At 34.6% G+C, this 16,849-nt stretch overlaps 2 protein-coding genes across 4 annotated transcripts; one reads left to right on the plus strand and one right to left on the minus strand.

The window, feature by feature from the left end:
- Window positions 1-181: 181 nt before the first annotated feature.
- Window positions 182-991, minus strand: LOC113733147 (heavy metal-associated isoprenylated plant protein 47-like). Its single transcript, XM_027259330.2, has 3 exons — window positions 874-991; window positions 685-766; window positions 182-573 (listed from the first exon to the last, which is right to left on the minus strand). Exons 1-3 carry the CDS (start codon window positions 877-879, stop codon window positions 326-328), a joined length of 336 nt encoding a protein of 111 aa, XP_027115131.1. The 5' UTR covers window positions 880-991; the 3' UTR covers window positions 182-325.
- A 3,158-nt stretch (window positions 992-4,149) lies between these two features.
- Window positions 4,150-10,081, plus strand: LOC113733148 (putative threonine aspartase). Of its 3 annotated transcripts, XM_027259331.2 has the most exons (11): window positions 4,152-4,459; window positions 4,666-4,716; window positions 5,437-5,557; window positions 5,738-5,822; window positions 6,195-6,273; window positions 6,381-6,507; window positions 7,070-7,233; window positions 7,776-7,939; window positions 8,819-8,942; window positions 9,019-9,123; window positions 9,591-10,081. In XM_027259331.2, the coding sequence occupies exons 1-11, from the start codon at window positions 4,307-4,309 to the stop codon at window positions 9,684-9,686; spliced, it is 1,269 nt and encodes a 422-aa protein (XP_027115132.1). In that variant the 5' UTR covers window positions 4,152-4,306; the 3' UTR covers window positions 9,687-10,081. The 3 variants fall into 3 exon arrangements, with proteins under 3 accessions (XP_027115133.1, XP_071937228.1, XP_027115132.1); XM_027259332.2 differs by lacking the exon at window positions 4,666-4,716 and having other exon boundaries at window positions 4,150-4,459; XM_072081127.1 differs by lacking the exon at window positions 5,738-5,822 and having other exon boundaries at window positions 4,151-4,459; window positions 6,212-6,273.
- The last annotated feature ends 6,768 nt before the right edge of the window (window positions 10,082-16,849 follow it).

The raw sequence follows: 16,849 nt of genomic DNA on the forward strand, positions 1-16,849 counted from the left end.
CTAATAGAACACTCGTGTAAGTTTAAGATCTAATGGTCTTTATGTAAAACACAATCTTTTCTCCACTTCCAAACAAAGGAAAATTGCTTCATTCCCATTCTCCTCCAAAACTCCCAAATAACATGGAATATATTATCTTTTCGATTCGTTTCTTTTCTTTTCTAACTTAAGATTTCTCTTCTCTTCTTTTCTTTCCTAGACTCCCAAACTGGAATCATGGCAAACAACGTGCAGTACATTGTTCACAGAACTCATGATACTGCACAATTCTGGGAGCTGATTGGTGACAGTTACCTAGAGAAGCTAAGAGGAAATATCCAACATGCTAGTAAGTTGGGTATGTCCAGACTGGGTAAGTTGGATATACTGTTGGCTGGATGGATGTAGTTCCATAAGTATATTCTTCTTCTTCCTCCTCCCGGTTCTCAAGCTCACCAATTGGGATCACACTAACAAGTTCAACAGATCCCAGCTTTTTCCTGAGCAAGGAGGTCAAATTAACTGCATCAATTCCCTCACCAACTACCACTATCTGGTCCTTGTTTTCTCCTTGTAGAGCCACTCTTTCAATACCTGAACCAAGAAAGTAGAAATTATCAGTACAAACATTACTTTTCTATGTATGTCTAAATTCTGAGGGGACAAGTTTTTTTTTTTTTGTGAAAAGGAAAAGGAAAAAAAAACCTGCTACAGAAACTGCAATTTGCATAGCTTTGGTTAATTGCTTCTTCTTTGTGCAGTCTAAGAACCTTATAACAATTCTTTGCTGCATTTAAGAAGTACAATCATGTAAGTATTACTGGGAAGAAATGAGACAGCACCAGTGCAAAATATAAAATGGTTTCTAGCTAGTGTTGGCTTCATAAATCGTACCTGCATTTCGTGCTTTGGCGTGCGACTGCAACCAATACTAAGAGAGAGAGAGTGTGTATGTATATACGAATTACAGAACTTTAGGATTCTTGTGCTGTAATCTACAGAGATGCTTCGTGAATATATATAGCAACTGCAAACAAGCAAACCCCATAACTTAGCCTCTTTAAAGTTTAAAGTTTAACCACCATCCCACCTTCCCTCTTCCTTTAAAGTTTAACCACCATGCCACCTTCCTTCGTCCTTTCCCTTTGCCTTTTCTCGACCGCGTGGCTTGGAAAGAAATAGTCAAATGTTTCACTCAACCAAGTCAATTTAGTCAATTTTTGAAAGCAAGCAGAGAATAAATGTTAAAGGTATAATTTTAGAAACCTCCCTTGTGGTTTCTAATAATTGCAGTCACCTCCCCTAAGATTTGAAAAATAATAGAAACTTCCCCTAATATCTTGGTAACAATTGATGATATAAACAAAATGAAAAAAGGAAAAAAATCTAATGAATATTACCCCTCTCTAATATGTAAAATGAATTGAATGCTAAAAAGTCAACTACCACCATTATTCGTTAGGTGAAATTTTCAAGTTATTTTTTTTTTTTTGCAAGAAAATTTAAGTCATGTTTTGAAAGCATTCTTTTTTTTGTACTATAGACATATTTTTTTGGTTAAGTAATATTTGAAGATATTTATTTTAACAAATGCCTTCCTAGTTGGTTGATCGACTTTTTGTAAATTGATTAATAAAACTAGTAAAAAAATTTGGGAATCAAGTATATTGTATTATATTAGATGCTATTAGAATTTTAGAATAAAGAAGTATTACCAAAAAGGAATTTTCATTTTTCTCTTTTAAACTCGTTTTCACTTAAAATTTGTAAATTTTGTGAAAGCCATTATAGTTTTTTTAAAATATCAAGAGATGTAAGTGTAAATTTTCAAACCTTAGAAGAGGCGGTTGCAATTGTCAAAAACCTTGGAGGAGCATTCTAAAATTATTTGAACTAGCGATTGAGCCACACTCGATGCATGTGCAACTTATCAAAAAAAAATTTAATTGAAAGAATCACATAAATAGTGCAAGTGAAAAAAAAAAAAAAAAAACCATTGATAAGGGAGAATGTGAGAATTGGAGGGGGTACTTTTAGTTGAGTAAGATTTGTGTGTGAGTTGATAATATAGATGAGAGTTAATGAATTATAACAATAAGGGTTAATTAAAAATAGAGATAAGTATAAATTTGAAAATACACAAAGTTAACACCAAATTAACTATCTACACAGGCTTTATTATTGTAAAGACGTTAAATTGTCCAGTGATATGATTTTTCCTCCGTAGAATAACAAGTGAATATATTCGTAATGGGAAAAATGTTAATATAACATATACCTAATTCATTTATTAAAAAAGAACTCCCTAAGGTTTCTGTTGAGAATAGTAGTGCTTTACAGTAACAGAAACAATGATTAGTTTTAAAAAAAAAAAGTTTGTTATCTTTGATTTAAAAAAAAAAAAAAAAAAGGTTCAAGAACCATGGTGGGTTTACTAAGGACAACTATACAAGATTAGAGCACAGAGAAAATGATCAAAGGAAGAAAGAAGTTAAGTCGGGTCAAGCATTAGTAATAAACTAGAGTGGCCGGTGCAAAAAGCAATGTGTTAATCTGTTAAAAAATTAAAAAAGAAATGCGCAATGAGTTTTGAGAAATCTGAGAATTGATATGGTTTACGGTTCACCAAATAAAAATAGAATAATTAATAAATTTACTATTGCATAATTAAATTACTTTCATAACAATATGAATAAAAATGTACACATTAACAACCTTAAGCATACTTTCAAATGTCATATGCAAAATTGAAAGTGCTAATATGCAAAAGTTAGTGTAATGAAACAAATGTTCACTTTAGTAAATCATGTTTACATATATATATATATATATATTTGTGTTCAAGGAAGACTTCAAACATTACAAAAGGAAAACAAAAAAAGGGGGAAAGTTTGAAAGTCAAATAAGCAATCTTACAGTATTTGACTAAAAGCCAAACGGTTTCGGGTTGGATTACTTTTGCTAAACAATCACATTTAGAACATAAAATTACTCTTAAAAGTAGGACTGTCAATGGGGTTGGATCAACCCAAACTCAGACTCATTCAACCCAAAAAAAGCTTGATGAGCCTGATCTTTCAATGAGCTTGTTTAAGGTTGGACCTAAAAATCAGATCCAAATTAAATATGAACCGACCTTGGGTCTCATTAGATTCAAATCCGATATAAGCCCGACCCATTAATTACTTATATATTTAATATTTATATTTTGATATTATATTACTAAATACTAAATATATACAAATTACTAAATATAAAAAATACATATGAAAACTCTTCTATTAGATTTCTTGGGAGCCAATGTTGCTTATGTATAACTAAAGCTAACTTTTCTTATTGGTTGAGTAAATTTTTATATTGGTATAATATTAATTGATTTTTTTTTCTAGAAATACAAATCATCAAGCATGTTTGAATTCAAGTCACAAAACTATGAAGAAATTCCAATCTTTGAAGATGTATTGATTTATAACCGTATATTTTATTACTATTTTTCATATACTTTGAACGAATTATATATAAATATTGTTAAAAAATTCTTGATTTATGTACTTTTTAAGGACTATTACTTATTCATGTTTAGTTTTAATATTGTAATTATGTGAATGTTAAATTAGTTTTACAACTTAATAGTTATAGTAATGATATTAAAAAATTAAGAAGTAATAAATGAACTTGGGCTAAATTCGAATAAGACTCAAAACGTGAATATTTCACATTTATTAACCTGAAACTCATGACCCGAAACTTGAATATGTTACAAATTAAATGAACTAAACTTGAGTTTATAAAATCTCGTTCATATGGCCCGATTGACAAGCCTATAGTTAGTGAGTATCATTCTTTAAATTTAAGAGTAGAGTTTCCGACAATTAAAACACTTTTAACACAATCTCAAAATTTAGTACTTTCAGAATGATTTTTATGGTCCAAAAAAAAATATATAACTTTAACCATTTGTTATAAATTTTGAACTAGATGAAGAACTAAATATGTTTCAAATTTTCAAAATTACAAATTATCAAATAAAAAATTACTTGTACAAGTACGTATCCAAAATAATATGATTAAGCACTTAATACTTTGATCAACAAATTCTACTACTTAAAGTGCCCTTTTATATATATATATATATATATAATAAAAATCACCGCAGTCCCAAAAACGGGCACGAACAAACGCTGTGCGCACATGTGACTAATTTGCGTGTCACTAGCCAACTTAAACTTATACTTATTTACAAATTTCCTCAAACTTAATCTACAACTATAAAAATTTCACAAAATTTGGCAAGAAGTTTTATAATTTCGAGTAGTAGGAGTGTGGAATGAGAGCAATGGCCGGCGACGCGGCTGATCAGAGCCATAGATTCTTCGTCGCCGTTCACGTTGGTGCCGGATACCACTCGCCGTCGAACGAGAAAGCGCTTCGTTCCGCCATGAAGCGCGCCTGCCTCGCAGCCTCTTCTCTTCTCCGCAAGGTCTCTTTTATCTCTCCATTTTTTTTTTGGCATTTCACTTCAGACTTTAAAGCGTTGGTTGAGAATAAATTAAGAAAGTTTGGAGTCAATTTTAATCTCTAATTTAGTTTCAGTATACGTGCCAATGTGCTTAATTAATTCCACGTAGTGTTGCATGTAAATATGTTCGCTTATAAATATTATTCTCGAAATGTGATTTCTTTTAGGGTACTGGCCGATGTATTGATGCTGTTGTTGCTGCAATTCAAGTTTTGGAGGTTCGCATTTTTCTTTTCTTAGCCTTCTTGGAGGGTTAATTTAATATTTAAGTTTCATAATTTCGGATGTTTTGGAAAAGTTGAGTTTGTCAGCTTCAATTTTCAAAAGTTGGGATTTTTTTGAAGTTAAGTTGTAAAATGCATCGTCTGGCTTGCCAGAGTCTTGGGATGAATTCATATAACCTTATCCTTGACTCTTCATATCTGTTGTGTTTGGTGCAAATTTCAGAAGTTGGGATTTCTTTCTGAGTTAGTAATAAAATGCATGATTCTGTTGGCGATAAAACTAAAATGCATGATTCTGTTGGCGATTTAGTTTTATCATCAGTCAATATAACTTAATTCTTCGTTTGCTTCAGGAATAGTCGTCTGATAACTATTAGACGCTATTTCATTTCTTCAAGGGACCACTAACTGTAGGGTATTACAAACTAGTGAACTACCAAAGTGACCGGTGTTTTTGATTCCTGGTTTAGTTGGACTAAAAGCATATTGCAGTGGAGTCAAGTTGTTTAGAGAAATACCTGAGCTGGGTACTTGATTTCTGATAGTCAGTAGGATCTCACAAGATTTGATTGGCGAGATGTTCTTTTGATTTGGAATTATTTTGTTTAGTGTTCGTTCTTGATCATGACCAAGTAGAATAGTGTGAAATAAGTGAATCAATCTAGTTGATGAATTTATGGTTGGACAACATTGGATTGACATTATTGCAAACAGGATGATCCTTGCACCAATGCCGGGAGAGGCTCAAATTTGACTGTGGATGGACATGTAGAATCTGATGCCAGTATCATGGATGGTGATTCTGGAGCATTTGGTGCTGTTGGAGCAGTGCCAGGTATTCCATAAGTTCCAATTAACCATATGGTCTATGTGTCCTTGTATGATACTTAACTGCACTGCATGATGAGTTCAAGTGCTTCCTTCCTTGAATATTCACTTTCCTGACTCACGTGCAAGTTGTGGCTTCTATGGTGCCTAAATAGATGTTCTTCTGATGATGATGACTGGTTGTCAGGTGTTAGAAATGCTATTCAAATTGCTGCACTGTTGGCTAAGGAACAGACTTCAGGTTCATCATTGCTTGGTCGAATAAACCCCATGTATGGCTAAATTGTACCTCTGAACCTACTTAGCCACAGAATAGCTTTTCTTTTGTAGCAATTCAGTCTAGTACATGTACTTCCTTGCATGTCTTTTATCCATAATCAGTAGAGGCCATCTATTTTATGAAACCTTGAAGGACTCTCTATTCCATTTTGACACTATCCTTCAAAATATCCAGTATACTTAATGATTAAATTATTGTCACTTTTGCCACACTGGGAAGTTGCAATATGAATAGAGCTAATACATTTATCAATCGGAAATTAGCCTTGCCTTTGCAGCAGTCAGTGAATCTCATGTCATCTGGGCATTGTACACTATTTAACTTTAATTTGCTTCCTGAAGGAGCCACAGTTTGTAATGCTTAGGTTTTTGGTTGGTGAAGGAGCACGAACATGGGCAAAGTCAAAGGGTATTGTCTTGCCAACAGTAACAGAGGCTGAAGAGGTGATTTCTCGTTTTGTGACTGGATAATGGTTTAGTTCCTGTAGTACAAGTTTTTGTATTTCATACTTGGATAAGGCTGCTATAGTTTTTCTATATTATGTATACAGTGGCTGATAACAGAAAGAGCAAAATTGCAATGGGAAGAGTTCAGAAGGATGCTTGATGAAGCCAACGCCACTGAAGATGCTTCTAGAAAACTCACTGGTATCTCCAAGGAGACTGCTGTCATATCAGGTACACTTGTGTAGTTGTCTATGAATATACCTGGACTTGGCTACAAGTTTCATAGGATTACTTGGTGACGGATGGATTCTAGTTACCTTTTGGGGAGCTTCATCTGATCCTTCGTTATCTGAGGAACATGGTGCATAACTTATCTTTATCCTTATTCAAATTGTTGTCTTTTAAAAATTTCCGTTTAATGGACAATCTGAGTTACATGCTATGAAGATTCTCTTACCAGTATCTGAAATTTTGCTTTGGTTTTTAGTAGTTCTCTCTCTCGAAAAAATGTGTCCAATCTTTGTGCAAAACAAATATTTTATATATTTCTTTAAGCATTGGCAGGTTGATGCAATTTGTGCCTCCATATTTAGCCAACTTTCAGGTGACTAGCCAAGAAACCCGTTTCCCCTGCTTTTGGGGTTGTGATCGCTATTGGCTAATCGCTCCCCTCCTGCCTCTGCAGCCCTGGGAAAAAGATAGAATCTTAAAGCTAAAATATTTGTTGTCAAATGCTGTGGCTTTCTAAGCTTGTTATTTGGTGATTGAATTTGAGTTCTTGTTCCATAACTAGAGCCTCAATCCTGTGATCATTTGAACGGAGAGGAAGTTGATGCTCAATCTTCTAAACATAATGCACTAGAAGAGGGTAGTGTTATGGATACTGTTGGAGTTATATGTGTTGATTCTGAAGGACACATAGCATCTGGATCCTCAAGTGGTGGCATTGCTCTGAAGGTGACACTTAGACACATGCAACTTTCATTGTAGCCACAATCTTTTTATCCCCAAAACTTTAGTTACCATTAGCATTCCCATTCAATTTCAATCATCTGTGCCTCTGGGAGCTTTGAGCTCATATTATTCTGAAGATCAGTCACAAAGTCCAGTTAAGTTTATTAGATTATTGTCCTCTGTGGAAGACTTCCTTGGATAAATGTGTTCTGGGTGTCGGCATCTGATGCCGTATAAGCATGAGCAGGAAATGGGGAGGCAGTGCTTTCATTAACACTCGTAATATGTTTAGTCTCTTGAGGATTTCACACTTTTCATGGATATCTCTCTTTCTAAACCCAGGTTTCAGGTCTAAATAAAATGAAAAGTACGTAACAATTAATAGATATGAGCTTCATGTCGCCAATAATTTGACGTAATTGCTTATCTCGATGTTCTTCCTAGTGGCTTTAGATTTGCCATATCTTTTAGATGACAAAGTTTTTATTTTAGGTTTCACATCAGATTTTATCATCTAAAATGTTAACCCAGAAAATGTATGACAGGTTAGTGGACGGATTGGATTGGCAGCGATGTATGGTTCTGGTTGCTGGGCATCCTCAAAAGGACCTTTTGGAGCACCTTTTATAGTTGGTTGCTGTGTTAGTGGTGCTGGAGAGCATCTAATGAAAGGATTTGCTGCCAGAGAATGCTGCATATCTTCATCTTTGTACGTGTTGCAACTTACTTTATTGAACATTACAATTCAAACCTTGAGGAAGATGGGATAAATTGTTTTATATTTATTTTTTATTTTTATACGAGGTATCAATGTATTAGGGAATTATTGGTAAATGTTGAGCTGTCAAGTTTTATTTATTAGCTCAACTTTTAGTTTCACTCAGTCCTTCTCTTAGCTTGGTTTCACTTCTCCCCTTAGGATTTCAGTTAATACTTGTGATATTGCTCTTGTTCCTTACCTTTAAATCTAAAGTTAGGACATTAACTTTTAACAAAATGAAAATGAAAATTGACCTTAAAAGAATAGAACTGAGTATTCGTTTTTACAACAAAGGGAAAAAGAAATTGCATGAGCTGTATGTAGATGGTTTAAGATGCAGATCACTGCAAAGCATTTTATGGAGTAGAAATTGGGAATAATTGCTTTATCTTCTTATAAGTTTCTAAAATTTTAATTGGGTGGATATTGTCTAAAAAGCAACCTACAGGAATTTAGTGGTGAACTTAATGGATCCTTCGTATTATAAACACATCTAGTTTTGTTTGTGCTGCATTTTTACCAAGTAATAAACTGCTTTTAGCCTCTGACGATGATCAGTTAGACAGTCTATTCATTCCAGAATGTAAGTTATCTACCCAACTTCAAGCTAATGACTTATCCAAGGCTCCCTTATGGAAAAATCCAAGTACATCAAATTCTTATGGTCGGGGGTATGTTGCATATTTCCTTGGTGTCTGCTAATTCTAATCCATGCTTTTGGATAATATGGAATGTGCTGTCAATGGTTTTGGTTCCTTGTTTTGGGTAGTAAGAATGATGTATATCCAGTTTTGCCCCAATGTTAATATTCGTTTGGCTACAATGCAGATCTCGGGCTGGTCCAGCCTCGGCATGCACAAAAGTATTGCATGGCATAATTCAAGAAAAAAGTCAAAGGATGACTGATATAAGTGCTGGGATCCTTCTAGTTGAAGCTGATGCTCCTAAACTGGTATATATGTATATATAGTCTGTGTTTTCCCTATATCATTTGTGTACGTTTGATAACTTCTGAACTGTGGTGTCAGGCTCCTGGGGGTTCACCACAACTGAAGGCTGTTGAGATGGTAGCTGCATATACTTCCTTGTCATTTGGTATAGGTTATTTTGGAAACAATCTGCAACGCCCCAAGGTATTCATTCATATGTTTATGTTGGTACTTGATGTAATGGGGAACATTATCTGTTTCATGGAGTCCATTTTATCAGTTTTTTTTTTGGGAAAAATTATTAGAAATGATCTCTTGACAGCAAAGCTCTGATGGATTTGTTTGCCTGCAGTGTTTCATAACTAGATGATGATCACAGAAACTAGCATTGAATTTCAATCCTCTCTGTTTTTCAGTACTTCATACTCCCTTTTTCTTTCTGGAAACTGCATGTTTATGAATTTTGTCAAGGATGATCAATTTCAGCATTTGATTTAAGTAGTGTTTGTTAGTTGATGCAATAGCTTCATGATCCAGAGCTTCAAGATCCCATAGTCAAGTAAATGATGCTTTCTGTCAGTTATGGGGTCGATACAAGGGCGCCATACCAGAAAGCTGTACCGTTTAATTCTTACCGACATCGGGTTATCGTCTTTGTCGTCAATTGACAGGTATCAATACTTCGAAATATGAGACAGAAGAATGAAGCTAATATAGATCAGTTCGCAGCACGGGTTGATCTTGTGGGCGAGAATCAGGCGACGTAGCTGTAAAGCAGAAGAAAAGAGTAAACTCAGGAAAATGACTCTGCTTTTGGACCTGGTGATGTTGTGCACTGCCGAAGACTTCTATCTCTACGTATCAGTAGATTGTTTCCAATCTCCGGAGGAGGCATGCTTCTCTAGTAGTAGCAATCCAAAATTAAAGAGAGAGACTCAATCCTCGCCGAGAGAGATGTTTTAGGAAGTGAACCTGTAATAGTGAATCCAGGTGACGTGAGTGTATTTGGATAGGAGATTATTTGAAATAATTATTAGAGCACTTATTATAATAGTAATGTATGTTAGATAAAAATGTTATTGAAAAGATAAAAAGTTGATTAGAAATTATAATTGTGAAACAAGCAAAATAATAGCGATCCAAAACTTGTTTTTCTTCTTCACCTTATTTGCACTTCCACATGTTTTATCAGTTGTGACAGTGGATGGTAGAACATTATTAGAGCTTGTTGAGCCTTAGTGGATGGATTTGGGTAAACCCATTTTGACGGCTCTACTTGATGACTGGCAGCAGCAAACTCCGCTATGGTACAGCTGCGGAAAGCTTGGCCAGGACCAGTACCTCCCCACCCAAAAGCGATCAGGCCAGATTAACAAATGCGATCGAGAATCAATACTAATATTTCAAAAAATTTTCTTTGGCAAGTAATTCAGACTTGTCTGTAGAAGTGGCAAAATGGATATATGGTTGATAAATGGTTTTAGTTAAATGGATAATGAATCAAATTGATCCAATCCAATTAAAACCATTTAATAAATGGATTTAAATGGATGTCATTTAAATAGATAGTGTAAACCATGATCCATCCATTTATCCATTTACTCTCCCAAATCATAAATTTAAGATCCAAATGTTTTTTTCCAAAAAATACAGATCCCCAAAGTTCTATCCGTAAATCACCTAAAACCTTTTGGTAATAACAAATGCTTGTACTATACTCTATTTCAGTTCTTCATAAAATTACTTAAGTTCCAAGAAAATTTAACTGTTGTGGTCAATTTAACCTTTCATCATTACTTTAAGTATCATTTTGTAAAGTAATGAACAATTAAGAATTTCGCTACATTTTTATAACATTTGGGTGAATTGAATACGGCTTTACAGTGAAAAAAAGTTTACGTTTCCAATTTTTTACACTCCTGTTCAAGAGGGATGCCTTGAATAAAAGTGGAGTTCTAATAAGAAATCTTATGTTATTTAACAAGTAAAATATTTTCATCATATGTGCACATAGTACTTAAAAATGCATGAAACTCCTTATTATACTATTGATATACAAGCTACATTATATTACTTAGTAAATTAGGTGTCCTTTTTTTTTGGATAGTTGGGTTGGGTGATAAGGGGAGAGGGATTGTAAGTATGAGAATTTAGATTCAAAACCTTCAATTTATTAAAAAAAAAAAAGAAGGTGTCATTTACGTTTCTTAACCAATATTACGTTTCTTAACCAATATTGCGGAGTACTCGATAGAAAAATTCTTTTTATAAATAAAAGAATTTAAAAAAATAAAAAATTATTTTAACTGGACCCACCAAAACCCATCAACGGCCGTACGTTGCATCACATGTCCTTTACAATTTTGAAAGTCCATTTAGCCCTTGTATACAGGGACGCATGCTTGACAAAGTAGTTCTTTGATTGGTTAAAGGACTTGGAAGTGAGGCATCATAGCAGGGACTCCAGATTAAACTCCCATAAGGACTTTGGATGTTACCATGAATGAATGCATTTGGTCCATGTCTTTCTCCACCAGCGAGGATGTGAGGGTGGTGATAAAGTAGGGAAGTAGGTTCATTAACCTTGCAGATCTAGTTTTCAGCCAGAGTCTCATGTTGATTTTGCCAATTTTTATATTTTCTGGCAACAAATCATTTGCCTTAAAATTTAACAAATACAAATTGGCATCTATTCAATTGGGGAAGGATTTCGCATGTCTTGTTGTTTGGAAAAGTTTCCACTCATGTTTCCAGAATAGCTTTTCATTTATTTTCTATTTCTCTCTGTAATCCACTGGGATATTTCATGTTACGAAAATACACTATTCCATGTGCAAATGGATTCTCGAATTATAGGTCTTTTATACTGTTACATAGAAATTGATCAAACTTTTGAATGCTCTAATGCTTTACTAGGAGTTTTATTGTCAGGAAGAGAATGCATTATGTCCCTTTGTTTGTTGTTGGAATGTGCAGGTTTTGCAGGAAGATGTTACAAGATGTCATATACGTTCTCACATGTCACTGATTATGGAAGGTAGAAGTTTTGTGGAGTTACAACGTGCAAAGGTGATAACAAATCTTGCTTTCAGTGCTATGTTACGGGCTGGTCAACTTTTTATCATGAAGACACAATGGTTCATATCCAGAAATTATACGAATTTTGAGCACAATACATGGAAAAATAATCTTTCTGTCCAGATTATATTAGACTTACTCTCCAGCAAGTTAAAAGTTAGCAATATGTGCTGTTGATGACATTAAATTTGTCTGTGCTGATTGCCCGATAGTTAGGCTTGACCAGCAGGCTTGGCTGAGTGAATCTAATTTGTGTTTTCTTCAAGGTTATTATAGCCCTTTAAGTGTAGTGTTATGAGATGGCTTTCTCATGGGTGATCTGATTTTTTGCTTAGTGTCTATTTCTGTTTGTTGTTCTTTGACAATGCTCCATATTGGCTGAAGTGGCTCCAGCTTATTTTTACATATCATAATATCACATACTTTGAGGAGGCTGACTGATGCAAATTCTTTTTATATGTAGAAGTAGCTTGTTGTTGTATTGTTCTTCACCACTAGACTTGGATTCCCCCCTTCTTTCTTGCTATTTCTAACTGTTGTGATCTAGTGGTGATCATAACATGGTTTAAGATCATAAGAAGTAGCTTGTTTTATATTGTTCTAACATGTTATGTTATGATCTAGTTGTTATGTTAACTGTTATGGTAGACCAACATTAAATGGTCCCGTCATGCGCGGTCCAATGTGCCTTCGTTTGTGGTCTGAAAACGATGAGTTGGCCTCACCACGCGCTTGGCAATGAGTGTGCGGGAGGCATAAGAAAACATAAAAAGAGGGGAAAGATGACTTGCTTCTATAGATGATCATGGAATGAACTTCCCATGCATGCACTCACCAGGCGCCTACCGCAGAAACACTACTACTACTATTAGCTTCTGATATTTGGAGATAAGAAATTTATGCAGATAGACGAGCAAAGGGGTTTATACAGACATATATACAATGTTTTCATGGCTTGCAACTGCACTTGCATTGGGGGAAAGTTATGTATTGTAAACTCCGTAATGACAAATTAATTACCTTCCAATGGTATTATCCACATGAAAACCAAAGCCATTCTCAGATTTCCTGTTTTATGCATTTCAGCAAAGCTTCCTGCTTATTACAGACTGTAGACTGGTGATTCAAGTTCAATGAAAATTATAACAAGACAAAGAGCTGCAGAAAAGCATGCCGCGAGAATAATAGAGGAAGGAAGAAGGAATGAGCAGTCCTTACTTGATTACTTCTAGAAGCACCAAACTCAATAAATTCCATGATGATATATGAAGGGGCCGACCTAGAATTCCATTTTATCAAGTTTGTCATGTCAAATAACCTAGCACTGAAGTAAAGGGCAGGTAGTAAGTAATTGAGAAGAAGCCATTAAAATACGATTTATAACCTCACCTTAAATGGTTTAGGCACACGGACTGTTCTAGTTTCATACATAGCATTCAAAGCTAAAGCCTCTCCCTCAAACATTGATGGTTCAACGCTCCTATTCAAATTTTGGAGTAATGTAAGAACATGAAAACATGCACTAATCTTTTAGTTTTACAAGAAAAAATAAAAGAAATATATTTTGTTGGTCAAAAAACGAATGCAACATTCATGCTGTTTCATATTCTCTTCTTTTATCAAGTCTCAGATTCATCAATATGTTAGAAGCATACAAACTCATGCTACTTCGTATGGTATCATTACTTGTTTGATGAGTCATTGAAAAGGTGGCGCTGCTGAATTGGGAGAGAGATATAGGGACTGAATTGGGAAGAATAGGGAGAGAGATATAGCTTGAGGAGGACGAAACGAAATGTTCTGGACCTGCGTCATTACGTAATTGTCCATAATAACCTTCGTTTGGTTCAAAGTACAAGTGAAAAGGAAGGAGGAGGCTACTTCTCCTCATCATCCATCCCACGCACAAATCTTACTGACAGTACGTTTAGTGGAAACGGATGGCTTCATGCACCCACACTGTGACCGAAATCATGTTCATTCTGGAAATCAAATCCAGAATAAGAGAGCGAGTGAAATCAAATCCATTCCTGTATCATTCTGGAAAGACACCATGTCGCGCAGCTTGTTGAGAAGAATTTTTGCCGTGCACCTTCCATTCCCAACTCCCAACTCCACCGCCTTTCACCACCACCATCACCCCATTAAACTCCCTCTTTTCGTCCTTCCCAACTCCCCACCCCGCTTTACTCCTTCTCCGTTCCATCCAATTTCGATGGAAATCCAAACGGCCAACTGATCATTTGAAGCGAAAGGAGCTCTGGTTTTTAACTAAACAATGCCGCTGCAGAGAAGACGGATGCGGGAAATCTTTTAAAACTCCCTGTCGCGCCCTATTTTTCGCGATGGAAAATAAAAGGGTTTATAAAAGATTTGATTTTATAAATGAAAAAAGGACCTAAAATAGGACTTTAAAAATGCGACAATTTGGTTCCAAAATTTAGTCAAAAAGGGTTTTGAAGAAAAATTAGGAGTCGTCACTTGGTATCGAGTTTGGGTGTATCAAGTCACCCAAATAGTGTTTTTAAATAAAATAAAATAAAACCATTTTCGACAACTCCAGGTCTTTGAAAACAGAGAAAATGAGTTCGAGAGTCACGGTTGAAAAAAGGGAAAGCAAAGGTTCAATTATCTCAAACCTAAGGCACCATTTCAACCTAATCTAAGTTAGTTGCATGGTTTAGTCAAAATTTTTTTAATCTAATCCTTAAATTTATCACATTTGGATGTTTTCTACATGGATGCAAATCTAAATTTATAAAATATCGAAAGGGACAAAATATCCATTCAAGGGTTTAATTGATACCAATCGCATTAATTGCGAAGGCCAAAATAATTTCTTGAAGGGGTCACGAATATGCGAATAATGAAATCAAAAGAAAAGAAAATTAAATTATATACATAAGGTATAAGTGATCAAAGAAAAAGGAATGCAAGCATAATGGGTACGGGGGACAAAAATTCGTGACATGCTTTTCTTATATAGGGATTAATGGAGTATTTAAACTTAAAAGTTATAATCACCCATTTCCCATATTTAAAGAAAAATTCTCCAAACATGAACAAGCAAATGAACTAGCTTAAATGAGATGCAATTCTAAATGTTATGATTAACACACATGGATGGTAGGGGATAATATAATAGGAACTATCATGCAAATGAGAAAAGATCCTAAAAATAAAAATATGTATGAAAATGTAATGAATATCACACAAAAAATGAATCTAATCGTACGAATGATCTAAGAGTCTAGCGTTGGACTAGCCCATTTCTAAAAATCCTTACTAGCGTTGGACTAGCAAGCAAGCGGAGGGGAGAAAGCCACAACTAGCATTGGACTAGTGTGGTGACGTCATACATTTTAAATACATAATATGACAAGTAGGCATAAATTAAAACAAATAAGCACATACAAGAGCACGTAGCACGTAACACATAAACATAATATTTAGATGCAAAGATCCTAAGGAGAGCGGGTAAGGCACGTAACACATAAGCCACATAAACACACAACCTACCTATTACATCGGGGAGCGCCAACTACAATCTAAAAGGGAAAAATATAATAAAACAAATCTAATTATCCTATCTATTACATTTTTGAGGTATTTAGATGCTTCTCGAATCATTATAAAAATTAACTAAAACATATATAAGAAAATTTGAATGAACATTTAAACCAAATAAATAAAGCATATAAAAAAATATAAACACATAGGAATACGTAGGAGCACATACGAGTACGTAGTTGACATTGAAATAATAACAATAGGGGTACCTCCTTTTTGAAGTGGTAACCTAATAGAGTTACACGGCACTATTTATACTCAAAATGAACAAAAGAATCATGACACCAATTTAATTGAAAAATAATAATAAAAAAAATACATCTTAATATGTCAAATGCATAGAAATTTAAGAACATCTAAAATTTACAATTTAAATATATTCAAAAGTGACATAATTAGCTATTAAAACAAAGAAACAATCATCATAAAGAGAGACAAAACTCACCAGGGACTGAATTGCAAAACTTGAAAACTTTTGGAGACAAAAATTTTTTTTTCCAAAGTTTAGGGGTCAAAATTAAATGAAAGATAAAAATTTATGGACCAAAATGCAATTAATTTAAGGGTCAAAGTGAAAGAAATTTAAAATGTTTTGGTCCATAGTGAAACTACTCCAAAGATCAGGGGCTAAAGTGTAATTTTCACTAGCAGATCTTCTTAAGAAAATAGGCCACTGGGCCATTATTTATTTCTTTGGGCCGAAAACTACCTAAGCCCAGCCACAAGTCCAAGCCAAAACACATAAGCCAGCTCGTCTTTTTATCACTCAAGCCCAACAAAAACAATGCATGGGCTCTGACCTTCTAACCCAGTCGAAAACCAAAAGAATAAAACAAAACCCAACTAAAAAAAATAACAAGCCCACCTGAAAATAAAAACATTAACCCAAACCATTTTTTTTCTTTCCTTCCTTTCTTTCTTTTCTTTTCTTTCTTGTTCCTCACCTTTTTCTATCTCTCGTTTCTTCTTTCTTCTTCGGCCAGCTGAAGAAGCTTCAGCTGGCCGGCCAAGGCGACCGCCGGCGGCGCCACAGCCGGTCGCCGGCGACCTCTCCAGTCGCCAAATTTCACCAAAATACACCTCCCACTCAAATTTTCGCGTAGATTCCATTTTTTGAGCTTAGTTTTAACAAAAAAAAAGGTCTGAAAGTGTTCCAAAATGTCAAAAAACAGTCTAGTTTTTATTTTTTCCAATCACCCTATCTTTCACCAAAAATCATAAAAATTATACTACAACACCCTTACAACTCCTACAATACAAATATGATTTTATTTTGACAAGA

The sequence above is a fragment of the Coffea arabica genome, chromosome 2e (assembly GCF_036785885.1).
Source record: "Coffea arabica cultivar ET-39 chromosome 2e, Coffea Arabica ET-39 HiFi, whole genome shotgun sequence".
Taxonomy (NCBI): Eukaryota; Viridiplantae; Streptophyta; class Magnoliopsida; order Gentianales; family Rubiaceae; genus Coffea; species Coffea arabica.

What these genes read in the sequence shown, in the direction of transcription:
- LOC113733147 (XM_027259330.2), bottom strand. An exon ending in AATTGCAGTTTCTGTAGCAG is followed by an intron (nt 574 to 684) that starts GTTTTTTTTTCC and finishes TTCTTGGTTCAG; the next exon opens with GTATTGAAAGAGTGGCTCTA.
- LOC113733148 (XM_027259331.2), top strand. Translation starts at nt 4,307, where the DNA reads ATGAGAGCAATGGCCGGCGACGCGGCTGATCAGAGCCATAGATTCTTC. An exon ending in GGAGACTGCTGTCATATCAG is followed by an intron (nt 6,508 to 7,069) that starts GTACACTTGTGT and finishes TTCCATAACTAG; the next exon opens with AGCCTCAATCCTGTGATCAT. An exon ending in AAGCTGATGCTCCTAAACTG is followed by an intron (nt 8,943 to 9,018) that starts GTATATATGTAT and finishes CTGTGGTGTCAG; the next exon opens with GCTCCTGGGGGTTCACCACA.